This window comes from Xiphophorus maculatus, chromosome 4, assembly GCF_002775205.1.
Source record: "Xiphophorus maculatus strain JP 163 A chromosome 4, X_maculatus-5.0-male, whole genome shotgun sequence".
Classification (NCBI taxonomy): Eukaryota; Metazoa; Chordata; class Actinopteri; order Cyprinodontiformes; family Poeciliidae; genus Xiphophorus; species Xiphophorus maculatus.
Window position 1 is genome coordinate 12,127,062 of NC_036446.1, and position 27,284 is coordinate 12,154,345.

At 36.1% G+C, this 27,284-nt stretch overlaps 1 protein-coding gene across 2 annotated transcripts; it reads right to left on the reverse strand.

Annotated features, from left to right (window-relative positions):
- Positions 1-1,106: 1,106 nt before the first annotated feature.
- cnst (consortin, connexin sorting protein) lies at positions 1,107-26,680 on the reverse strand. Of its 2 annotated transcripts, none has more exons than XM_014473162.2 (13): positions 26,510-26,680; positions 22,200-22,262; positions 21,522-21,902; positions 17,936-18,549; positions 15,770-15,800; positions 13,743-13,829; positions 13,473-13,554; positions 10,903-10,924; positions 10,641-10,707; positions 7,996-8,528; positions 6,349-6,513; positions 4,970-5,123; positions 1,107-3,995 (listed from the first exon to the last, which is right to left on the reverse strand). In XM_014473162.2, exons 2-13 carry the CDS (start codon positions 22,207-22,209, stop codon positions 3,787-3,789), a joined length of 2,355 nt encoding a protein of 784 aa, XP_014328648.1. In that variant the 5' UTR covers positions 22,210-22,262; positions 26,510-26,680; the 3' UTR covers positions 1,107-3,786. The 2 variants fall into 2 exon arrangements, with proteins under 2 accessions (XP_014328648.1, XP_023188271.1); XM_023332503.1 differs by having other exon boundaries at positions 26,506-26,680.
- Between the last annotated feature and the right edge of the window lie 604 nt (positions 26,681-27,284).

The window sequence follows — 27,284 nt, forward strand, 5'->3', positions numbered from 1 at the left end:
TGAGATCACTGCAACTCCTGTTATATTTTGTGGACAGCATATTATTGTTTCTAGACGGGATCTAAGTTGCTAAAAACTCTTAATTTGTGCACAATAAACTTTTTTAGAAAAAAATGCAACACAAGCTCCCAAAGAAAACAGATTTTAATGAGACATGATAAAGAAAACTTGTTTTATAAAACCAAATTTACAACTCAGGGAGAAAAGTCAGTTCATAAAATGATGCATGAAAATTGTTCGTCAGAGCAGTGATACACTTAAAAAAAAGAAATAAAAACAGTTACAATACTTTCAGATGGAGCAAAAACACTTGAATAATTTAACAATTTCCGTGCAGATGATAAAGACAGCATTGGTAGAAACTTACAGGGTTTAAATCATATATATATATATATGTAAGGAAAAATAGGACAGAAGAAACAAATCAGCCAAAAAAACAAAAATATAAAACAAACTACGCCAGACATCTGAAGAGTTCAAACACAAACCACAGGATGGGTCTGCCTTTTTAAAACCATTTAAAACCATTTCCCTGGTATCATAAATAATTACAAATCATCTGAAAGGTTAAATAAAAGTTGTGTTTTTATGATTGTCATCTGAACCAGCAGCTGACATGTGCAAATGAAAACATCAATGCATCACCGGCTCGTTAAATCCAGTTAAATCCTCAAACAAATGATCAGGCTTTACGGAGACAAACATAATACTGTTTTATCCTTAAAGGGAAAATATCATCATAGTTTACAGACTGAAAATATATTTTAAAAATATAAATTCAATTTGGCCTTTCCGTGGCTTTTCAAAGCGGGTGAATAAATTTAAAACAGTTTTTCTGAAGCAACAACAGCCTAAAACAGGAAGGCTTTACCAAATATGGATGATGATGATGTAACGTCACAACATTCAGGCTTGGCCGTTTGGTAGAAACTAGTTACATTTAGTTTTTGGGGAAAAATACTTTAAAGAGTAGTTTTACTCTGCTGTACTTTTTACTTTTACTTGAGTAATTTCAGAATGAAGTATCTCTACTCTTACCTGAGTAAAATTTCTGAATAAACTTCACTGAATAAAGACCAAGTTTGTTTTAACAAACCAGACACAGATCTGTAGTTTTTATTCAAGTTTAATCAGTTTTATAACGAAAGAAATTAATTTGGTAAAATGTTTCTTTTGCCTTATTTGCCTAACTAGGTTTTTTATATGAATTTATTTCATTTTAGTCCATAAAATAAATTGTTTTCATAGATTTATATTTTAATCCATCTAAAGATGTAAATTTTAAATATTAAATTACTGATGCTTTGATCAGTAACTCAATACTCGACTTTTTACCAAATACTTTTTTACTCTTGAATGGCTACTTTTACTTTTGCCTGGTTAAAAATATGCTGAAGTCGTGCCAATCTATTTTAATACATAATTTAAACAAACAGCGCCACCCTTCGGTTTGGCCAAAGAATTGCATCTTTAAATTTCCGCTGCTCTGCTGTTGAATGGACAGAAGAAAAAAACATTTATTTGGACTCCTGAACATAAATTAGATTTATTTTTAGTTTTTCTGGTTATTCAGTTTTTTGGATGTGACATTGTCTTTGTTTTTTTAAAGAATAATAATTATTATAATAGTGGTTCGTTTATAATAACTTCTGGATAAATTGCAGCCACTTCTTAGATTTTTTTTTTAATATTGTTTATTTCCTTTTAGCTCTTCTTCCAGTTTATTTTTAAAGTCTGTTTGGCTGTGAACACAACAGTTTGACCTCAGTCACACAAAATAAGTCTAGATTTTGCTATAGTTATTTCTTTCTTGGGATATTTTTAACCAGATTCTACTTTTGCCTGGTTAGAAATATGTCAAAGTCGTGCTACTCTATTTTCTTGGCCTTCAGCACCAATTAAAGAGAAAAGTTAAAGGACAGAAGAAAATCACTGGGGCTAAAGTTAAGTATTGTCTTGGCTTTTGGTATATTTGTCAGTTTTATAATTGTTGTATTATTTTTACTAAACTGAAATGTTATTTTCTATATCATCATTTATATACTTGTGATGTTGTGAAGCATTTGCTCTGCTGAGGCTGTAGTAAATGTGCAATATAAATAAACTTTGAGTAAAATGTTTGGTACTCTGCCCAGCTCTGGTAACAGCAAAGAAAGCAAACTTTAACAAGGTTTATTATGTGCAGCTTCTTGTTTTTTCTCTTTCATATTTTGGACATTGCAATCATGGAAATGACTCTGAAAACAAAAGTTAAATAATAGACGATATGAGCCCTTTAAGTAAAGATTAGAGAAACATTCATATTCCCTCTTTTACAGATGTTTGTCCACTTTTCTATGAGATTTGAGGATTTCCACGGGTATGTTTTGTTAATTTATCCTCCACAAAACCAAAGAAAGCAATGCAATTCATTGCAAAAACAAATTTACACCTTAAAATCGAATCGAAAGAGGCTAGTAGGCTACATAATCACCTCAACGAGACAAAACTAAGGTTTACAAAGACAATAAATAAAGAACAAAATCTGAGTTATATATGGAAGACCAAGTGGTGGAAAGTCATTCTGATTTCCTAAAATTATTTTTGGGAAAATACCAGAACAAACCGGATGTTTTAGCGGATTAATTCCCAGAATTCCCTGAAAGAACAAACACACAGGCAGATAGAGCTTCATGTGGTCCTGCATCGATTATCTACACCAAGTAAATAACGCTAACAATATATATTTTTTTTGTTTCTCATCGATAAAACATTTCATATTTTGACACCAACACTTAAGTAGTTCATGAGTTTTCTGTTGAAGTGGTCTGTGCAAACGAACGGCTGTCTGACGATGTCAACTCCTAACAGAAAGAAATGCGTGTAGAAATATTGCAAAATCTTCAAAAATATTTTCTTAAAAAGTACCGTTCTCATGTGCAACATGATAGACAATCATTTGACAGCATGTACAGATGTGCACCGTTTTCTCTACGTCTTAAATATGCTACACAAAACCAGATCCTGCTCAGTGAAACTCAAGAGAGTTAAAACATGCCGCCGAGTCGGATCGAGCAGCAGGGAGCTGCTCATTGCAAACGCAACGAAAGAGTTAAAATAAGTTATTTCACACCATTTTTTATTTTTCTTTTCACCAACGCAGAACAAATAAAACATGATTGTATGCCATTAGCAATTCACGGATGGTAAATAATAAAATTTCACGATGATTTTTAAAGATGTCTCATAGCAAAGTTTGTAATTAAGCTCCAAACATTCATTTGTATTTTTAAGATACACTTAGGACAAAGTGATTTCATTCGAAGTAGCAGACAGATGCAAAGATTTATCTCTCAAGTTACATTTTCTGTCTTTTAAAAAAAACTACAGTAAAAGCAACACCTTTTGTTGCACAAATTACAAAACACTTAATGAGATTAAATCAGACATTATTTTACGCATTCGTTGGTAAATTCGTTTGAAGCTGAGGTATTAAACTTCTCTCAGCAACATTTGTGCACATAAGATTTTTAATTTTGACGGACAAAGTAAGAAAGCTGACAGATTTTCTGTCGTACAAAAATTAAGACACCACAAGTTAAGTATTTTAGTTTTTCTTCAGAATTCTCCGTGAACGGAGCATCTGAAACATGTTTTTTAAAAGTGCACTGGAATTGTGTTTGCAGAGCGTCAACATTGCGCGTTTGAAAACGCCAAATGCATCCGAAGGAGACGACTAGCCACTCAATAAATGGCAGTAAGCTCTTCACGAGGAACGTTACCTCAACACCCATCAGAGGATTTCTGCTACAACCCGGAGGAATACCAGTGCTGCAGCCGGGTTATCCCCCGACGGATCTGGCCGAAGTAAAAGTCTGCGTTTCTGGAGAAGTCCTGGCAGACGGAGGACTGGGCGTCCCCCAGAGCGCAGTAGAGGGCGGTGCCGCCGACACTGATGACGACGGTAACCAGACAGAGGAGGAAGAGCAGCAGACAGGAGTCGCCACCGCCAACTTCTACACAGAAAGACAAACAATAAAATAAAATCACATGCAGGTAGACACGAGTTGTTGACCATCACTCTGCAGCCGGGGGGGGTCAAACTATCATATGTCAGAAATAATTGATAAAACTTAAGCAATAAATCAATTAATTTCATGATAAATTAAAACAAACTCATACATTTTTCTGTTTTCTCTCTTTCCCCCAAAAGCTGATGATAAAACTCTTCAGTCTGGTGTTTTGGTCTCAAATAGACATATTTTTTAAATTTTGTTAACAGAAACTTCATAATTAATTTTATTTGTTGTTTGCTTAGTTTCTTTATTTTTGATATTTAAAATGTCTTCCTGTTCCAGTGATGAATGTTAATCAGAATCTAAAGTTTATTCATCTTTAAGAACCTACTACCGGGAAACTGTCTCAAAACAACAATATTATACTGTAGTTTACCACAATAACAATTTATCATCCAATAAAACAGGTCTAATAAAACCTGTTAAACTGTTGAAATATTGATAAATAGCTGTCTCTGAATTCAATAAGTTATTTGTAAAATTAAATAATATGGAACATCTTTTCACATTGATCAGTTCCTACAAAATTTTGTGATTGTTTTTGTGATTTTTGGTAATGAATATTGCAGAGTTTGTTGTGCTAATTTAGAAATATCTTCAATATCTGCACTTATGCACGTTGTTAAAAGTGACTTTTTCTTGCTCTCCACATCGATCACAGACTTTAACTTGACTTCAAGTAAGGCAGTGGCAGCAGTGGAGCAAAAGGAAGACATACTGCCACCTGCAGGTGGGAGTTAGTCACTTAAACCCGATATTATTGAACATTTTTGCATAAAAACATTTATGCATTAGCACAAAAAAGGCGGGCATTTGTTGATTTTGCAGAATACCAAAGTAACATCCTCTTCCACTTAGTGACAATGTTGTTTTCCTTTATTAGTGATTTTAAGGAAATAAATCGAGTAACGTACCATGGTCAAAGGTGTCATCAGAAACTTTGAAGCGGACGCGTCTCTTGGCGGTGGGTTTGTCCCGTGCGGGTTCTGGGTCAGCAGACGTAGTCAGGCTGTCCACATACACACTTTGCTTCTTCAAGATGGAGACAAGTCCAGCGGCGGGGGACATCTGAGACGCACCGCAACAGACAAAACGGTAAGACATTTTACAGCAGAGACGCTACCAGGCATAAACAAAAGAACAGAAAGGATTCCAACTCCTTAAAACTTGATAATTAAATGACTGCATCACACAGCCCGGTTCTGGAATATGGACCTTTTTATGAACCGGACCATCTTCCCTGTGAAACAAGTTATGGCTCACAAGTAAGTGGACTTTGACGACAGATGAACTTTGACCTGATCACACCAGAGCATCTCAGTCAGTCCAACTGTGGCTCACATTATGTAATAATGACACCAGTCAGCAATTTAAAACCATTTTCAACTCATTTAGAGAGCAATGAGAACCTGAGATATTAAACCTTAAACTAGAACAGTAAAAAAGGACGAAATAAAATGTTTTAAAAAGACACATTTTAGTCCTGCACTTTAAGAGTGGTCTCTCTAAATAAAGCAACTGTCTGAAAACGTTAATCTAACTGCTTTACATCTAAAACACATGTTAGATTAGAGTCAGAAAACCTGGAATAATTTAAATGCGATTCATTATGTTTTCTTGAAAAGGCTAGTTTAGGTCTATCGGCAATGAAAAACATGTTTATTACATGCGTAAAAATCATTGTTGGGTAATGAGATACTAGTTTCTCCAACCAAACAGCTTTGAAAAGCGGAAGTGGAGACATCTGCACAACCAACAAGAATGCAGTAAGTGGTTTCTGAATGGTAAGTCAACCACAAAACACATTTTTTCTAGCGGTCATTGCACAGCGCATGCAGTGGTAAAACCAGCTGACCAAACAGGATGAAGCTCTGCTTGGGTTGCTAGGTGATGGGCAGGACTCTGCTGGGGTTGCTAGGTAACAGGCTGGACTTCGCTAGTGCCTGCTGATTTGTGATGTTAGATTCAGAAGGGTTTTGAAACATCTAATTTTCCAGACACCAAAAAAAACATTAAGTTTTTGCCAAACCCAGCTGGATGGGTTTTTCCTTCAGCACTTGGGCTGTTTTCAGAAGCACTTGAGGTCCAAATGGAATGACAAAAACGTGCAAAATGTGAATTATATATGACAGGTCCCATCTAAAGAAGACGTGTCTTTTACAGGAGGAGGGACAGATCCAGGAAGAACCTTTAAAACATAATAAACGGATAATTTTCACCTCAATCTAATGCTATGTTTTGAGAGCATCATACTAAATAAAAATAATTAAAAAAATTACAGAAAAACAGTCACCTCCTCCACCGTGATGAGCTTCGCCATTTCGTCCAGGGAAGGAGCTCTCCTGATGAAGTCGTAGTCCTCCTCTTCCTCCCTCTCCTCTGGATATTGTTCTTGCTGCTCCAAATCGGCCTCCTGGGAAGGGAGCGCCTCCTCGCTCAGGCAGCTCTCAGAGTCCTCCTGCATTCATCATGGTAACCTATAGATTTTCTACTTTGCCCCATTTTATTCAGATATTTTTTAGCTCTACCTGCTTGTCAGGGCTGAAACGATTAATCAAATTAATCATGATGAATCGATTATTAAAATAATAGTCAACTAGTACTTGATTAACTATTAACTGGAGTATTCAGACTCAAAAAAAAAGTTTATTTGTTAAATGAGCAACATAGTAAGAAAGGTAATAATTAAGCCAAAACTGTACAAAAATACCATACATTTTGCATTTAAGATAACCCCATAAATTTGTTCTACCCATTGTGACTTTGTAGTAAAAACAAAGAAAATCTCCTATTAGGCACATTTTGTTAATCTAATTATTAATCGATTAATTCAGAAAACAATCAACAGATCAGTTCTACACTCTGATGTTAGGTTTATCAGAAAGAGTTGAACTGGTCACATGTTGATGATATAAGTGTTTTTTAGCTGCAGATGTTTGCTAAATGACCAACCGTTCACTAAAGAAATGCTGTGTTGCTGCATTTTAGTCAATAAAATGCGCATTTTGTTATTGTAATGTATCTTTTAAAGTATTTATAATATAAAAAAGGCTTAAATTAAGGTAATTGAGGTAATAACACTACACTGCGAAGAGTTCCACAAACATACTGAAAATAAATTTAATGTAAACAATCAAATGTGAAACTTCGTAGACAAAAACCTGCTGTCTATACCATCGGCAGCCATTAAGGAAAAGATTAAAACCAGAACCACCTACTATTGTCCAAAAGATTTTTGTTATGGAAAACATTTATTTTTTCCTCCAAGTTGAAAACATACAACTTAAGCTGTAATTTAGGGCTGAAACGATTCCTCAAGCTGCCTCGAAGCTTCATTACATTACGTTTTATTATTTAGCGCACTGTGTGATTATTTGTGTTGCGCAGCGCTCTCACTTCCACCTATGAGTTGTTGATGAAAGCTAAGTGTTAGCAGCAAAACGTTTTACAAATGTCTTTGTGAGCCTGGCTCTTTATGATTAAATTGAATATAATTTCTATTTTTTGTATAATTTTTCTCCAGGTTAACTTAAAAAGTGAGCTGTTACTGTTACTAATGAATGTGATGGAAATCTGTCTAAATAAAAAAATAATTTGAAACTAAAAAAAGGCTTAAATGTAAAATCTGAGGCCTATTGCTTACTTTAACTGAGTTGTTTTAACAGTGCAAATATACTATTATTGACATTCTTACAGTGTTTTACTAAAAGGTTTCTAAAACAGTAATTAGTCTGTAACAACATCAATAAAAACACCTCAATGATTCATCTCTGGTTTCAGGAGAAATGGTTGCTAGCAGCAGCATAAATCATTTAGGGTGTGCATAAAATACAGACACTACGAACACAGCAGGGATCCACACCCTAACCGCATACTAAACTGAAAAGTGCATTAACTTTAGTTTGTTTCATGACCATATATGAAAGAATAAATGATATACCTGAGTGTCCTGGTAAAGGTGTAGCTTCTCGCTGTGCAGCTGCAGCTCTGCCCCACTGACCAGAGTCTCCACTGTGGGAGCTTCCTGACTCAAAAGGAAATCCAGCTCGCTCTGCTTCTCCTCGTCGTCGTCCTCCGTCCCCTCGTCTTCCATCTCCAGAGCCTCTGCTGCCTCCTCCACCTCACTCCCGTCCTCCTCCTCCTCTTCCTCCTCCTTCGCCTCTGCTTCCCGAGCCGGACCTAAATCTTCCTCCAGCTGCTCTGCGGGGCTGGAGCGATCCATTCGCTCAGCTGCGGAGGGGTGCAGCCCGTTTCCCCGAGTTGAAGCGGCGCGCTCTCCCCCTCCCTTCGCCTCTCTGCCGTCAGCTTGCCTTCGAGTCTGATCGGAACCATAAGACGTCCTCTGTGAGTTTCCATTCGGGGGTTTCCGGTCCATTTCAGGTGAACTGAGCCTTTTAATCAAATTGTCGGAAAGCACAGGAGGACAGGACGAATCCTCGTCTCTCTGCTCCATCCTTCCTTTAACCTGATGAGCTGCAGGAAAAAACAGGAAAGTTATCCATGTATAAACGCTGACATGCAAACTGCCAGCAAATAATACTGTACTTAAGATCATTTAAAAGGCATATTTTCATATTTCAACAAAACAAATGCTGTAAATATTTGTAAACATAGTGTTCTCCTCTAAAGTTTATTTATTTATATTTAATGTCTGTACACTGTAAACCTGTGAATCAGAGGTAAATTATGCACATACACTCAGGATTTAAATTTTAAACACCTTTGCTATATTTTTAAGAAATGCTCACAGATTCATATTTTTTATTTATTTATTTATTTTCAATTAATTTTTTTAATTTCCAAACAACATGAAGAAAATGTGTTTCATCTGTTCACAAAGAGTAAAACAATCTTTTACAATCTCTTTTCAGTTTGTTATATTAATCCTGTATAAAAATCCGGTATTCTTTTTTTTGTCTTAGTAAAATGGAAAAAAAGAAGAAATAAAAAACATATTGAAACAACTCTTCAATATAGTGAAACAAATGATTTAAACGGAACAGAGTAAGACTCCTATTTGTTACGGAAACCTAGTGGTCTTGGAATAGGCCACTGACCTGGTATGATCACCTCACCTATACACTAAAAAACAAAATTTTAAAGAGGCAGTATTATGTATTTTACAGGCATATTATATCAGAATTAAGTAGCTATGTTACATTCAGTTGTAAAATTGGTATATATATCAAATATAACTAAAAAGAAATTTAACTTCATATTTGAAATTGGGTCGATGTCTCTTTAAAAACTCCTGCTCTCTCTGAAACTCCGCCTTCAGGAAGTCGTCACAACATGGCTCCTCTGTTAACCCTTTGATTTTACCAGCTTCACTGAGAAACAGCTCCTATAATGAGCTCAGCCGATACACAGTTAAATATTGTGTCAGTGCACTGTAAAACATTTGAAGGTGGTTTAACTTGAAAATGAAAGTCCACCTGCTGAAAACGCAACTTTAGTCAACAAGAAAATTGTTTTGGTTTTTACTGAGAAATTGAAGTTCATCATGTTGATGTAACAAGAGACAAGGTGACTAAAAAATGCTTTTTTGAGTTTATTAATCTTGAATTGTGAGTTTTAACTTTATGCTGCAATTTAAACCAAATAATTATTTCAAGAAAATATGCAAGACAAAAAAACTGCCCTCACCTGGTTAAAGAGCCACAATTCTCTATTATTTTCACTCACACTATCAAGTTAATAATAATAATTATTAAAATTATTGTATCAAATTTCTGTTCAGAGACATTTAGTGTGAACAGGACATTATCCTCAAGCATTAAAATAAACATTTGTCTTAATAAAACACAAGAGTCAGATCAACACAACGCACCTCCATCTCAGGATACAAAAACAGCCGCTAAGCATTCTGGGAAATTGTTCCCACTCCTGTCTTTTTCTTCTTTTAGTTTTTTAAGTGCTAACCTAAAAACTCTAGTTCATTCAACTTTTAAAATAAAAGTTAACACAACTTACTGCTGTAAGTTTATCTTTCACAAACTCAAACATTTAGGTTCAAAACCTAAAACTCGCTAAATTTATTTAACTTAAAGAGCAGAAGACAGTAGACACAACTAAATGTGGCTCAAATGTTTTACAGTGTGGCAGGTAAAATAGAGGGAAACCACAAATATCTACGTCTAAACTGTTTGCTAAAAGAATATGGACGACATAAAGGAATATTTTAATAAATATCCTCCGTCCTCTTTTCCATCAGTTTGAACCTCTGACCTCAGGAAGCCGTTACAGCTTCACTCTGGCAACTAAGAAAATCTATAAGAAGTGAATTATTCCCAGTGCAGTAACTACTATTCACCAAACTAAATAACTACACTTACCTATGGTATGAAAAGTGATTTATTCTATGCACAAATGGTTGACATTGTGAATGCATGAATGTGACTTATTTTATTATTCACGATGATGCGCTGCTTTGCGTTTCACATAAAGTACATTTATAGTTTCCACTTCTCACAAAATGTGACAAACTCCAAGCCATATGAACATCTCATGTTAATAAAAAAACCACAAAAAACTACAAAGAATTAAGTATACAAATGAGACGATTCTTAAAATGTAAGCACTTACCTGAGATACATGAAGGGCGGGAAACCCCTCCGCCAAACTGAAGGCTCAAATTGTCCAAAAGAGCAACCTGAACACATATTTACATATTTGTTAAGCTATATTAAAGCATCTAAATGCATTTAATTTTAGAGTCTCTGACAAAACAAAGAAAAGAAGTCTCAAAAATTAATAACTATTAGTAACTTGTGAGGTGGTCAACAGAGACGTGTACTTTGTGAAACACGTAAAGAGACAGAAACAATGCAAACTGAAAATGTCTTACCTGAGCATCTCGTGTCCTCGGGCTGTAAACGGGAGAGAGAGAGAATCAGAGGGCTGAGCGGACAGAAGGTCCGTCTTGGTTTTAGTGAAAGAAGACGCAGAAGATGTGTGACCCGTCTCTGCTCTCCCAATCTAATATTAGGCTGAACACATTTCCCTGGCTAATAAAACCTGTGTGTGCTGGTTGTGTGTGTGTGTGTGTGTGTGTGTGTGTGTGTGTGTGTGTGTGTGTGTGTGTGTGTGTGTGTGTGTGTGTGTGTGTGTGTGTGTGTGTGTGTGTGTGTGTGTGTTCCTAAAATGTGATGGGAGGTCTGGGGACTCACAGTAACATCATGGAGTAAAAAAAGTTTATTTAAACTACTGAAAACAGTTTAAACTACCTGTAACTATATAGAGGCATAAACTGGAGGGAGAGTTTGGATTATAGTGTCTAGAAAGAGTGGAAGTTAGGGAAATGTCCTCTGAAGGTAAGGACATACAACTCGGTCTGTGCGTGCGCGTGTTGGGGTGGGTGTGTGTGCGTGTGCGTGTGCGGGTGTGCGTGCGTGCGTGCGTGTGTGTGTGTGTGTGAAACCTTAGCGGTGCAGAGGCTCAAATGTCTGAAAGTGCAGCAGCAGAGGTCAAGGGACATATGGTTTACCCATCACTTCATTACTCATCACATTTTTGTATTTATGTCACTCAAATAGACTCACATCACATCACAGATTTTACACAACACACAGCTGTGATACGCAGAGGAGCCAAAAAATTTACTTAGGTAAGACTAGACATATTTTTACTCAAGTAAAAGTAAAAAGTAGCCATCCAGGAAATTACTCAAGTAAGAATAAAAAAGTATTTGGTAAAAAGTACTGAGTAACTGATCAGAGGATCAATCATTTAATATTAAAAAAATTACATCATCAGACAGACCAAAATATGAAGTTAAATGGAAATTTGTGTATTTTAAAGAACAAAAGTAATAAAATCAGGGAAAAGAAAATATTTCCAAATCGTTTTCTTTCAATAAAAAAAACTTGTGAAACTTTAACAAAAACTGCAGGTGTGTGTATCTGGTGAATTTCTGGTTAAAACATGATTGTTTTTTATTCAGTGTGAAGAAAATCCAGACATTTTACTCAAGTAAGAGTAGAAATACTTCTACATTTTTTAGTCAAGTTAAAGTAAAAAACCACTTGGTAAAAGGTTAACTCAAGTACTGAGTAGCTGATCAAATTATCAATCATTTAATATTTAAAATTACCATAATCAGATAAACCAAATTTTAACATCAAGCAGAAATGTTGGTATTTTAAGGCTAAAATGACAATATCTTACATTAGTAACAAAAAAAATCAGGTAAAATAAATTTTTTACAAATCAAATTATGGAACTTTAACAAAAACTGCAGGTGTGTGTCTTTTTGGTTAAAATATGTTTATTTTTCATTCAGTGGGTAGAGAATCCACAAATTTTACTCAAATAAAACTGCTTAAGCAAAAGTAAAAAGTACAGGGTAGTGAAAATAATCCTAACAAGTTTTTTTGTTTTTTTTTTTTCCCAAAAAGTTACTCAAGCAAATGTAATCAAGTAAATGAAAGTTCACTAGTGAACTCTGGTGATCCGGAATAGATGTGTGTCAAAAAACAACATTAATTAACATTAATCCTGAACTTGTCCAAGATGTTAAACAACTTATTTCTCATAAACAAGATCTACTGTGAAAGTCATCAGTGTCAAAACCTGAATATTATTTCTATGTATCTTTTTCAAGTTATTATGGTGGGTATAAAGAATAAAAATATTGTTGATTTGTGTTGTTTCTGTCATTATTTACAAGAGGCGTCTTGAAATGATTTCCCTTTTCACAAAACTCTTCGATACATCTTCTGCTCATTCTGCAAACTTTACAGTGTTAATAGAGAATATATTAATCTGTGGTGTCCAGACTTTTTACCAAAATTATAAAACTGAATGTGTTTGCAGTAAAAATCTTAGAAAAGAAAAAGTATTTTGTTTTTTATTTTCATGTGATTTGCAGCAAACAATATTTTAAAGAAACACTGTACTGATATATTTATAAAGAATAATCTGTAAATAACTGTAGAAATGAAACATAAGATAACATAAGATAAGATAAGATTTATTTGTCATTGTTATCAACAGATTACAACGAGATTGAGACATTTCTTTTCATGTTTTCCTTATAAAAAGAAATGCATATGATTTCCTTTTCTTGATCTAGAATTTTATTTGCTAATTCTTATAAAAGATCAGAATAAGGTCAATATTTTCCTAAAAATACGTACTTTACCCAGTTAAGTTAAAGTAAAGCTGCTTTATGTTTATGGTTGTACTCTATAAACAAATAAGATAAAAGAAAAAAGTACATCTTATAAAAAAAAAAAAAGAAAAAAACTTTATGTTTACCCAAACTTTTTTATTTACAGAAGATTTATTTATTTATGTGAATCATAAAAAAAATCAATCTGTATCAACTGCTTTTGCTGGCAGGCCAAATTTCTTGCACTTTGGAGAGCCTGACTCAACATTTCATGTAATGCATCCATTAAAAACACGCAGGCTTACCTGGAGTGTGTCTGGCAGATGTGTTTCAGAGAGTCCAGGTGTGTGGCTGCCAGCTCAGGGGACGCTCCTCCACAGTGACTCACTGCGATGGAAAGAGTTCAAATGAAAGTGTGACACTCTAGATTTAACATTTGAGCACATGGTAAGTGATTTGTGGTAAATCAACACTGAACATGTTAATAATGTACTTTGAAAATGATGCTCATATATATATATACAGTATATATACTGTATATATATATATATCGAGAGAAGTGTGCTGTGTGTTACCCCACTGCTGTTGAAGTGCATTCAGGTTTTCCAACACTCTCTGGTGGTAAAGCTGCTCTAGCTGGATAAACAACAACGCTCGCTGGTCTGAGAAGCTAAAGTCAAGAATTAAACACACATGAACCAAAAACAGAATGACCTGCTACATCCTTCCATGATAAAAACCTGACATAGATCTTGAATTAACATTAATTTTTTGGATTTTGGTTGTAATAATCCAGACTTCATTGTGCTTTTTTTAAAATTATTGTTTAATTTTTCCATGTAGCTGGTACCCTGCTGCCTGTAGAGGAATACCAACAACACGAACAAGATAACCTAAAGAAAATTCAGGAGAAACTAGAGCTGCACGATGTTAAAAATCACACAACAGTGGTGTGATTATGGAAGATTGACCTTTAGCAAGTGACGTCACGCTCTCCAGAACTCCGCCCGCTCCGCCATGACAGACATCAAAACAACCTATGCACTCCTGTAAAGCCTGTCAAAAAACGGACATGTGGTGGCATAATATCGCTTTGATTTAGTTGATTTCACTTTAAAAATGGTCACAGGGATGCTGCGAGGTCGGCTACACAAACAGACAAGGATAGAAATCAAACTTGTCATCTTATTGCAATGAGGAAATATGGCGGCGACGGATAGCAGCTGCCAATCATAATGACTGTCAGCCCTCGGTTTAACAATCGCGGATTTGCAGTGAACACTTTTTACAAGGTAAGAAGATTAACGTTCATAAACCTTATAAGTAAGTATGATTAGAAAGATATGAAATATCGCATTATGGAAAAGGTACGTGTCTAACCATTGGTAACTATGGAAACAACGCCCCACCGTCATGTAGCCTAGCATGTGTGGAGAAAACTGGTTAGCATCTTGTTTTTTGTACGTTTTTAAGGGTTCTTCTGTGTAAAGGGAAACACCGTTCATGACTTAATGATATAACTCATGTGTGTGAAATCGGGTAAAGTCGGTAATTTGATCAACACATCAGCAGGGAGGAGGTAAGGGTCGGTTTCTAAGCTAGCTGTTTCCAACTTTTGTAAATACTGTCGTCAACGTATAACGAAATGAGAGGCTGCAGAGTAGTTTTAAGTCGTACAGCGGGGTGACCGGGTGAGAGGAAGAAGAAACACACAGGCAGGAGAACAGATGACGGGGGCCTGAAGTCTCATGTTTATGGATATGAGCAGCCAAAACACAAGCCTTCTTTGACACAGCTCAATGCTTTCTCTCACTAACTTACGCTCTATAGATTCATTGCAGCTAAGCTTGGATAAGCTTTTCTCTCATGCATTCATGTGTTCACACCCACTGGCTTTCCCTCTGATGACGGTAAACGCTGTGAATACACTTCTCCTTTCATCATTCTTTCCTGTCATTAAATGTTATTCTTTGTTAGCCTTCCAGCATCATGCATATTGTAGAATTAGACTTTATAAAGCCGAAAGACAAAATTGTCCCAGAAATTATTGAGATACGCGATAGTATTGTCATTTTGAGACCATTTTCAACTAATATAATAATAATAACAGCTTATTAATGCAAATATGGCCAGTCAAAGATAAATATATATATATATTTTAAAGAATATTTAACACTAGAACTGGAAAACGTTTCCATTTCCAAAATAAACAAAGAAACCAAATCAAAAATCATTAAAACTGATCATGAAGTTACAGTAACCAAAATTGTGCCTTAAAAACAATAGTCATTGAGCTTAGACAAGGAAAACAAGTAAAAGTGGCAGATAGTGGAAACTAGCTGGATACAGGGTGTTAAATGTGTGCAGTATTTCTCAAAAATGGCAGCTATTCAACAGTATTAAAATGAAGCATCTCTTTAAAGATTGTTGTCCAATTTATTATGCGTTTAATTGATTTATTGCTTATCGTGACAGGTTTACCCATAACTTCAAATAAATAGCAACAAAATTATTATTCTGCTCATTTCCTATCTACTATAGTAATACTACAATACTTCAATGAATACAGTAAAACAAAAGCATGTACACATAACAAGGATACAGTCTTTCTGAAGGACGAAGGCCTCGGCGATCTGAAGGGAAAGAGAGGACCGAGTTTAAAAATGTTTTCATCTGATCAGCCGTCACAGAGACCAGAACACGTTTTCACAAAAGATCATTGACGTGGAACAACGTCAAGAAGTAAAGACGGAGAGAAAGAAAGGCAGTGATATACAAGATAAGAGCACTACAGGAAACTGAGCTAACTTCTATCTAAGAAATAAAAATCATGATGTAGCAGGAACAGCGTTATTTTGTTTTCCAGAGAATGAATTGTAAATAAGACAGACGAATAATTACAGAGAAAAACGGGAGACCGTGTAATACCCTGTACCTCTTTTCAGCGAGCGTGGCGTTCATGTCGCCCAGCTGATCTCAGAACAAGAGCAGCGTGTGTGAGAGCGAAGAGCGAGGAAGAGGAGGAGGAGGAAGCATAAGGCCATCGCATGTCAAATGAAGTCAGGGCGGTGACGACTGCTTGGCTTTTTAGGTAGCCTACTGGGATCAGAAACTGCTTCAGGCTGCTTTCTGTTCTGCCTGGTAAGTTTTTTAAAGCATTTAAATTTAGTTCATACCACATTAATAAACTGCTGCATCTAAATCCCACAGTTTGAGGTTTTTGACAGCAGTAAAATCAGAACTTTTTGTAGTTCATGGGATGATGCATACATGCAATTCCAGTTAAGAGGGAGAATGTTTACAGCCAGCTTGTTTTAAAGTTTCACTTATTGTGTGTTTGTAGTTCTATCATGATGCAGATCTAAAACCTGACTGAATGATAACTGTTTAAGTTGGTTAAGAATAATCCAAAAATGTGTGTCAACTGATTAGTTGCAGAACTAAAATAAAATAACAGCATGCACAAATAATAAGAATATCAATTAGAGTAGAATTTTACATTTTTCAGAAACAAAAAACATTAATTAAACCTTTTTTTGAATTCTCAGTGACCCAATTAACGTCGCAGCCAGGATGTGACAACAAGCTCAATTCAAACGTTGTGCTGCCTTCTTGTCAGGCGTCTTCCTCCATTGCGTTGACGCTCTTATTTAATCTGGAAGCCAGCATAGGTCAGGTGTTCGCTGACTGACAAACATTAACCTGCCTCAGAACGTACGAGTTCAGTCACGCAGCTCCGTGAGCGAGACAGAAACTAACAGAGGACCTGAGGGTGAGCACCAAGTGTGAGTTTTAATGAAGTGTGCATCTGGCTCCTGAACATGCCAGCAGAAACACCCCGGCCCCAGGGTGCAAAGTGCCATCCTGAGGTCGTCTGGATGAGTAGCAGCCCTTTAAATGCTCGTGTGAAAGCATCGGTTTAATAGACGAGGCTGGCAGAAAGCCAGCATAACACGCTGGAAAGACGCCTTCATATGGGAAATGCCCAGTTCAAAGTGTCTAAAGGCCACCTAATATGATTCATTCAACAAGTTACTAGAGATTCATGGGCTTTGCAAAACATGTTCATTACCTTTTTCGCACAAAATAATTCTTGGATAATGAGATTTCGGTCTGCTCAGTTCTGCCTATTTTGAGATCTTTTCAGAAGGAGCTCATTTTAGGGCCTCTGTCACTTTAAATCCAAAGAAGCAGCTGCTGGCCACGCCCCAAATTCAACGTTTACACTCACACAAGAAATAGCTGCAAAATGATGCGTATTTATACAACCGTACATCTTTGAAAAGCAGAAGTGAAGCCTCCTGCTCAACCAAAAATAATGCAGCAAGTGGATTCTTGGGAAGTTCACAACAAAACATTTGTCTTTCCCAGGAGTCATTGTACAGGGCATGCAGCAGTAAAACCAGCTGACCAAACATGCTGGTGCTCAGCTTGTGTTGCTAGGCAATGGGGCTGGGCAAGGTAATGGCCCAGTACCCAATGAATGTGACTTACCAATCTGGAGGTTTTTAAAACGTCTCATTTTCCAGAAACCAAAAAACATCAACATATTCCCATAAAACAGTCTGGGTGTTTTTTAAACTTTTTTTCCAGACACCAAAAAACATCAACATATTCCCATAAAACTGTCTGGGTGTTTTTTAAACTGTTGGGCTGTTTCTCACAAGCAGCTCAGGCGCCAGTGTGGAGGCACTAAAAAACGTGCTACATATGAATTTTGCAAAATAGGTCCCATTTAACATAGAGCAGACGAAACACAAAAGATTACCTGGTGAAGGTACTGAGGAAGGTGGGCATCATCATCTCTTTCTGCCATCTGTTCCAGAGACGCTAGGAGAGTTGGGCTTAAAGCAGACCCTGTTGACGAGGTCGAGACTGAAGAATAATCAGCAACTGGACTGGAGGTAAACTGTTCCTGATTTGAGGACATGGCTGTGGTATGACTCCCTGTAGTGCAGACATAGGGCTCTCTGTTGGTGACCGGTCCAGTACTTGAGCTGCTGGTCACTCCAGTCAAAGCAGGCCCACAGTTGGAGACGGGATCCTTGGAAGAGGTAAGCTGTTCTGGACAGGAGTCTTTTAATGTTGCATCAGAGGCGACTGTGTTACATCTGGTCCCAGAAGAGCCGTCAAGCTGAGTGTCTGAGGTTACACCCACCGACTCTGTGGAAAATGTAGCCGTTTGACTGCAGATGGCCGACTCTACTGCGGCTGAGTCCAACCCAGAGCTGGCGGAATAGGAAATGACTTCCTCTCCGCTTTGACTCAGTTCCAATGAATTAATGGGATGTAGAGTTTCTGGACTGATGATTGGGATAACGGGGGATGCAGGCTCTGGACTGGTCCCGGGGCTGAAGGGAAATGGAGTTTCCAACAGACTGCCTGCAGAGGAAAACACAGGTAGACGTCACCACAGAAGACACACAGACACAAGAAACTAGAGCGTAACATGGTTAAAGCAGGAAGTAGAGAGAATACAACAACTAAATGCAACAAAAACATTACAAAGGCAACAAATATTGAATCTTTAAAGCGGAATGGTTAACAAAAATGTTGTTAGTTCTTGTACTTTAGCCAGAAGGAATAAAAAAATTAACATTTTGATAGTGGCTCTCACTTGGTGTGTAGAGCCCAGCACCACAGTAAAGGTCTTGTCAAGGTTCAATGTTATGATTATAATGAGATCAGTGCTGATTTACCTACATATGTGCTAAAGAGTGTTGGTAAAGAAAGCTTAATTTTAAGAGACAGGGACTTTTGTTTTAATTAATTGCATAAATCAACATAAGCTTGATAAATTAAATTTTCTCGTCTCTCTCTTGCTTTCTACAAAGACTGGATGACAAAAGTCTTCAATGTGGTGCTTTGTCTCAATGGAAACTTCAGAATCCATTTTATTGTTTCAGGTGTTTTGTTTATTTATTTTCCAGAATTAAACGTTGATTAGAAATTAAAGTTTATTGATCTTTGACAGGGTGTACTTGCATTATTAAACTGATGCATTTCATTATGTCACTTGAGAACGTTCTCAAAACAACAATATTTTCATTGATCAAAATAACTTCTGGGTCAACTTATCATCCAGCAAAACGTGTTACAGGCCTTGTTGTGTTTCCGTTACAGTCAAAAGATGTACATTTCCTCTAACTTCACATACCCAATGCTAAAATTAACCCCTAAAAAGCCAAAGTTTCCTTATTGACTTCAGTAAATAGGTACTATCTTCAAAAACCTGCTGTGTTGATTCCTATTCTTGTTTTCTGCCCTCTGCTGGAAGATGTCAGTACTACAGGTTTCATACATTTTTGTACTATTTTTGGAGTTTAAACCCAACTAATTAACTTTAATTATAGCCCTGAGCCAGAAGAAAACCTGACATATTATTTAAAACAAGATTTTACTGCTTTTGTTTTTAGACCATACTCTGAGTAAACGATGCAACGTCTCCTGCTTTTAGTTCTTGTTTAACGTATTCCGCCTCTAATTTACCGCTTGTTGACAGAGTCAAGCGCAGATCATCTGGGATGTGTGATTGATGAGAGCTGAGCGAAGTGGGGCTGCATATTGTGCACTGCGCCACATGTAATAGAGTCCAATGAACTTCTGCACCTTGCTTTCTTTCTTTCCTCAACAGAATAAGCTGCCAAATCCTCTATTTAGACAATAATAAGTAGATTAACACAACTTTATATCGTGCATTCTCGTTTGGTTTCTCTGTGTTGTATGTATTGTAGATTATTAAACGCGCCACATAACATGCAGAAAGAACATAGGCTGAGATTTGAACCCTGAACCTGCTTGCTGCAAGAAAACAGTCCAAGTTGCACCTTCAAAAAAGCACATTTTATAAAGTACTTAATGGTGACAGATATTTTAAAATGGTATTATAGAAAAACTGCTCAGTTTTTGTTAATAAATGTTGATGTTTTAGGTGTACAAGTACATTTTATCAGTTGATTTTTCTATAGATTTCTTGATTTAATGTACTTTAAATACCAAAATAAAATCTGCAATGCATCTAGCATAATTTAGATGTGAATTATTATTTCAGTAGCTGAATATATTTAATTATATTAAATATATTAATATTATTAAATATATTAAATTATATTAAATATATATATTAAATAAATTAAATATATTATTAAATTATTCAATTTAATAATGAAAAATATTAATATTAAGATATTTTGTCAAAAGTTAATGAAGCTCACCCAAATTTACACATCTGGATAAACCAGTTTTATCCTGATGTGACTGACACCCTGGTGAAGCTAATACTGGTGAGCCATTTAGTGTCAGATTTTAAGGTCAAACATAACTCCTCCTGCAGTTCTTTATTGTAAAAACACAAAAACTCACTCGGTTATGACAGCTTTGCTCTGGTGAGTGATTGCCACTGCGTCCCAGAATGTGTAAATGTGCAGAGCTCACCACAGCAGCAGATATGTGGGAGTGTCAGATAGCATGAGGGAATGCAGAAGGAATCCTGCATGCTCAAAGCTGAAGTAATGTTTCAGGTTTTATTTTTCTTTACATGATTTCAAAAGTTATTTCAGCAAAACCTTTTTCTTACACTTTCAACCTGCTGCTTCCCATTTTACGATTTATTAACCATATGCTGGTTTGTGTTTTCTACTTGTATGAGTAATTGCTTGTTTGTAAAGATTACACTGGGTTACAAAACAATTTTTTTTTGGAAGTTGTCTGTGTTGTTTTCAACTGAATTAGGACTATTTTTGCACTGCTGAATCCAAAAATAAAAAATGTTCTCATTCTGACCAGGTTTTATTCTAATTTGATTTAGAGAAATCAGATCTTTTGACTAAATTGATTAAATTTCTGTGACATTATCAGTTCATTTCCGTTAATGTTTATCATCCAAAAAAAGTTTTAGAAGAAAAAAATTTGTTTTCTAACAGAGTGCAGGGTTTCCCCCAGAAAACCTTCTACGGCCGATGCTCGGGGCGTTACGGCAGTCATCCAGCCGGCCGCCATGTTTTTGAGTTTAAAAGTGCTTAAAATTAACAGAAACTTTGATATTATGACTTGATAGTTGTCGCTATTGGTAGATTAATACCTAAACACCAACTATAAAAAAGGTAATACTTCAAAAATAAAATAAAATAAACAATGCTAAACCTGGTGGGGACACAAATAAAGTCTGGTGACCCGCCAGGCTTATAATACACTGTGGGAAACCCTGGAGTGTATTAATTAAATGTTACAAACTTGGATTTATGTCAATTGAAAAACCCCAGACAATTTTTTGGCTGTTGACCATTGTTATTTAGGAAACTAAAAAGATGCGGATAGATTCAAAACGACGATCAGCATGAACGTTTGAGCAGTACCTGTCTCCGAATAAGAGGAATCAGTCATCAGATTGTCTGGAGATTGGCAGCATATCAAAGAACTTGACGCCTCAGATTCGTCCTCCTCTTCTTCCTTCATCACTTCATCCACATCTTCCTCCTGATCCACGTCTCTGCTTCCTAGTGAGTATCCCCCTATCCCCGTTTCCTCCTCCTTTTCATTGTTGTCCGGAGAGGGTTTCTGGACGAGGCTGCATGTTCCTCCCTCATCGTTTTGGGGAAGAGGGAGCGTTTGTGCCAGCGTCTCATTGAGGTTTTGCGTTTGGGCGGTGAGGGCCTCCGAGTTTGACAAGTTGTCACAGAGATCAAAGACGTCAACGTGAACTTGTGATATCGCGTTGCCCTCCATCTCAAACAGACCTGAGGATCAAAAAATTGAATCAGCTGGGTACAGAAAAGAATAGAAATACATTTAAAGAAGAAAGAAATCTGATTTGACAGAAAGAGAGGGACTCATTTTCCTTTGTACATTATTTAAAGACTGCCTGTTGCAACCTGAGACAACAGCAACCACAGCATCGCTAAAATGCTGCCAAAACAACCTCCCCTGTTCTCGGCTGCTATTTCCTCTCTAAATCACATGTAATTACTACTCTACAATGGTTCTGAACTTTTATTCAACCATATATCTTGTAAGGAGACATAAAAAGTAACCACCATGATCCATTGGCTTCTGCAGTGAAGACCAGTGACCGCAGTCCGGGAAGCCTCTCTTCAGGCCTGCAGAGACGACAAAAACAAGACTAAACAACCCGACTTCAGACAAAGCTTAAACATGGCCGACAGGGTTTGAGTTGATTTAGACAGAAAAGAGGGAAAACAACATGTGAAACGAGTGTTGCATCATTCCCAAGCTGTCAAATGAACCAGAAGAACCAGAATCTCTTAGAACCAGAAGAGATTTTCAACATGAAGTTATAGTCCAACTTTTTCCTTTTGTCTTAAACCTGCATAACTGCAGCTTTCTTCCAGCTGATTATAACTTTTAACTGGTAAAGATCAGTTTTTACTGTCAAACATACACTCTGCAGCATAAGAAACCAATTACGCTCAGAGGAATCACACTGCAAAAACACTAAATCTTACCAAGTATTTTTGTCTAATTTCCAGTGCAAATATCTTAGTACATTTTAAATAAGACCAAACTAACTTATAAGTAACTCTTCACCAATTTCTAAGAGCTTATTTTAAGTAAATAATTCCCTAATATTGATGAAAAAGTGCTAGCTGAAAGTGAAATAACCTGACAGTGAAACTAGTACTTTTTCATCAATATTAAGGAATTATTTACTTAAAACAAACTCATATTTCTTGCTGAAAACTTGTAAGTTAGTTTTGTCTTATTTCAAGTGTGGTAAGATTTTTTTTTTTTTTTTTTTTTTTTTTTGCAGTGTAATCAACTTTAAAGTTCTGAGTTTCACAACTTTTGTTTTAAGACATAGAAATCTAAGTTTTATCTTTTTTGTTCTGTCAGTTTTTACATTTACTGGACATTAAATTATGAAACATTTTTCTCAAGTTCAATTCAATTCAGCAGTGTGGAAAAATTTAATTCACATTTTAGGGAAAATTATGATCAACTGTAATTAATTCAGTTTTAAAATATCTAAATTAATATAACTTAATAACCCAACATGAATTATGACTGATAAATTATGATTAAAGATTTAAAAAAACAAAGATTTGATTCGGTGAAATACCAATAAAGGACATGATTTTAAAATAATTTAATCTAAAATTACACTTTATATACATATAGATAATGGAAAAGGTAATCAGGCTCAACTATATTTCCATTAAAAATTGTCTTTATCTTCTCATTCATCCAGAAATGGAAAATTATTTATTAAATTTTCTGGACTACACCACAATCCTGGAAACTCTATGGGAAATGTTCCTTTGTTGAAAATCTGGAATAAATAAATAAATAAACCTGGATTACACAAAATCAAGAAAATTATGAACATCTAGTTCAGGAAACCCTCTTAGAAAAACAGTGTCTTCAGCCAGAGGCTTCTTCAAATTCACTGTAACACAGACCACTACAGGAGACCTGTGCTACCAACATCCATCATCTTCATCAAGAATAAATGAAGAATTTGACTTAATATGAATAACAACATTTAATTTCCCTCTGTGATCAATAAAAGTATTTTTAATTGAATACAGGTTAACGAACAGGTAAATCAACGTAAGGCGCAAATCAGTATTATGCAATAGCAGTTTTTTCTTCACTTTTACTGCCTTGCTTCTGTTTACAGTTGACTCAGCAACAGTCAAGACTGACACAACCAGATTAACCACTTTAAGCTTTCACCAACCCCTAGAGCTGTCCTTCAACAACTGGTCCGAACCCAGACTTCAGACTGGAACTAGTTAGGCCATTTCTTAAAAATCAACCTTTAGGTGGCAAAAGTACTGAAAATGAAAAGGAGATAAAGACATAAATTAAAATCAAGTTTAGGAGGAGGCTCAATGTTAAAAACAATCCAAAATCTCACCCAACACGCAGATCCAGGTTAATTACAGCCGATCTCAGAGGAACAGAGCTGTCCCAGTTTTCTGCAGCTTATTCCATCTACAGGGAGGTGAGCGCACATAACGCGCTGTGACCACCTATGTTTCATAAGCAGATAATATTTTAACAAGAGACAACACCCTATGAATGAAACGACTGTTCGCTTTTCCTCACCTTTTAAAAGAAACGGACAAACTGAACATGGCTCCAGTCTGTGAATGATCCAACAAACCCACCGAGACAAACAACTATGACATTTAGGTTTTTCGCTCCAGCAACCTCAAGATCACAATCACAGACGCTATTCTGACCCGTTTTCAGAGTTTCTCTGTTCTGCAGGATCTGATCGTCAAACGATCCTCTCCCACAGAGACATCCGTCTCCAAACATCCATCGTCTCTTCTTTATAATCAGTGTCCTCGCCCCACAGGGGGCCATGAATAATGCACGACACAAGAAGACACAAGCAGACAGTGGCTTTCAGCCAAAAGAGGATAAATATCCCAAGCTGATGCTAAAACTCACCTAATAAAAACTAAAATAACATGTAAGATTAACTTGGTGGAGTGGGTTTACCACCAAGAGAAACAGAAAAACATGAAATTAGGAGAGCAAAAAACAAAGTTTGATGAGTTATGTTTAAATATTCTTAAAATGAGGTAAGTTAGCTAAACTTTCAAAACATATTCATGTCAAAAGTTTTGTCATTTGCAAGAGCTTAACTCATTTTAAAATGATACAGTGCTCATATGCTAAAGACTAAGAGAGGAAGAGTTTTTAAAAATTATGAATACATTAGCAGCAGCTTAAAAAAAGCATATGCCAAAATATCAATTTAGCTGATTTTTAGCAGAGATACTCTGTACCAAGGGCTGCACAATATATTATCATCGCCTTGTCACTAGTTGTGTTTCCATTGACAATAATTGTGCAAATTAGGATTATGAAAATTAATGTGCTTAACAGAAAAACAGCATTTTTTAAAAAAAGAACCTTTTTTTAATGTAAAAGGTTTTTGTGCTAGGATGAAGTGGTGAATCAAAATTAGTATAATTTGCAAAACTGCAATGGAAAATTTTTTTTATCATAATGTTACTACTGGCAGAAATGACAAAGATGATGACACAGCATCTTTTTGATGACTTATTGCATTAACAAACGTATTCAAATGTGATTTTAATTGTATCTCTTATTTAATGGAAATGCCACAATTGCAAAATTGTTGTTGTTTTTTTTAATTAGTGGAATATAAACAAAGTTTTGTGCACATTCATAATGGAAACACAACCATGGGTAATATGCATATTGCAAAGAACTGCCCAGACTGTAATAAGTAATGGCTATTTTTTTTAGCTTCCATGCATTAAAGCTCTGTGTGCTATTAATACATTTGTTAACACTTGTTGTTTAATGCAGAATAAAAATGTTTTACAAGAGAAAGAGGGAGCAAATTGATTAATTTATTTTTTTTTAAAATACAACTAAGCCCAAAACTCTTTGCTATAAAACCTTATTGAGTTGGAAATAATGGATAAAATTGTGCTCTAGTAGCTGGATAAACTACTCACAATCAACCAAAAGCAGGAATGTATAAAAAAATGTAATTATTTATTGCATGTCATATCGTCATAGTAACTTTCACCAATATTATTGCATATTTTCCTAATACTGTACTGCCCTATTATTAACATGACTAATAAAACTTTTGTTAAGTCTGTTGGTTTTGGTGTCCCACCAACATCTGGCGCTCTTTACAAAACCCTCGGGGTGCGCCCCTGGCATTTTGCCTTCACTCAGCGAAATCTTCCAGGTTGCTATAAAAGCCTTGAACTCTGCAGTTGAACTATCCCAATCAGTTGGGTGGAGCGCTGATGTTGGCTACAGTTCAGATCTTCTAAACCACAGTAATGAATAACAGAACAGCTCACACCTTATGTCCATATTTTACATTCAGCGTAAACCCAAAAAACACAGCATGCTGATGAAATAAGATGTCAGGTCTACAGGATGAGATTTATTATTTAGTAAATAAACATGCATAGCTGTCCGCGGGCGGTTTATAATGCCAGGCGTGACTGACAGCTGAGCTTTCAATTAACATGTTGTATTTGTCATCTGTCAGTTGCGGACGTCGCCTTTGAAACACGAAGCAGAAATTAACGAGATTTGTTCTGCTTCACCAAAAAGACGGAAAACCGCTGAGAGGAACTAGAAACTAATACTTCATTTTAACCCATTTAATGTCGAATCGCTAGTGAAACGTCTGCCTTGGCGTCAGTGGATGTTGCTACCAGGCTAGCATTAGCTAGCGCCCAGCCGAACAGGAGACACATCTGGCCACCTTTAGGAGCCGCACCGTCATTTTCCTTACACTTCCACGCGCTAGCTGTAAGTGCCACTGCTACGACGGAACAGACGTTACGACGCAGCGCGTTCAGGACGTACTTACGGCTGAGGAGAGAGGCTGACGGGCGGAGAGCTCAGCATCAGACACCTTGCCGAGGATGTTGTTGTTGTTGTACGGAGTGTAACGCAAGCGCTACCCGCAGTCAGACAGACAGGCAGGGGTCGTTGCCGCCGCTCTCCCCGAGCCCGGGCTGAGTGTGTCAGCTACACCGACCACGAGCTCTAGCGCCATCTATCGTCCGTCTACCGTCCATGTTTCACTTTGTGTTTAGCGTGACACACCAACAGAAACGAAAATGTGAAGGGTGCGACGGTGTGTTAGGGTCATTGTATACAGGAAAAAAAAAATACATTTCCGCCCAAAACATTCAAAAACTTTCTAGAAAAATCGAGGATTTTTTTTTATTTCAAAAGTTGAAATTTTGCTAAAAAAAAATAAAAGAAAAAAAAACCTCAGACATTTTTAGATTAATCAGAAAATTTCTAGAGAAAACAAGAAATTTTTTGAGTCTGATAAGTAAAAAAAAAATTGCCAGAAAAAACTCAAATTTTCAGATTAATCTCTGAAATGTTCAAGAAAAAGTCAAAAATTTGCTAGAAACTCAGAATTTTTTTTTTAATTTAATCTCAGGACGTTTCTAGAAAAAACAGGGAATTTTTTGAGTTTCAATTAAGATTTTAAATGTTGCTAGAAAAGAACTCAGACATTCTGAGATTAATTTCAGTCATTTCTTTAAAGAAAAAAAAAAGGAATTTTCTGAGTTTGAAAAGCCAAAGATTTGCTAGAAAAAACTAATAAATTTCTCTCGGAATAAAGA

Excerpts from the sequence above, each read along its gene's own strand:
- cnst (XM_014473162.2), bottom strand. Across the intron at positions 8,529-10,640 it reads CCGCCCTTCATGTATCTCAG|CTCATCAGGTTAAAGGAAGG; the intron begins GTAAGTGCTTAC and ends TTTTTCCTGCAG. Across the intron at positions 5,124-6,348 it reads AGCTCATCACGGTGGAGGAG|ATGTCCCCCGCCGCTGGACT; the intron begins GTGACTGTTTTT and ends GGTGCGTCTCAG.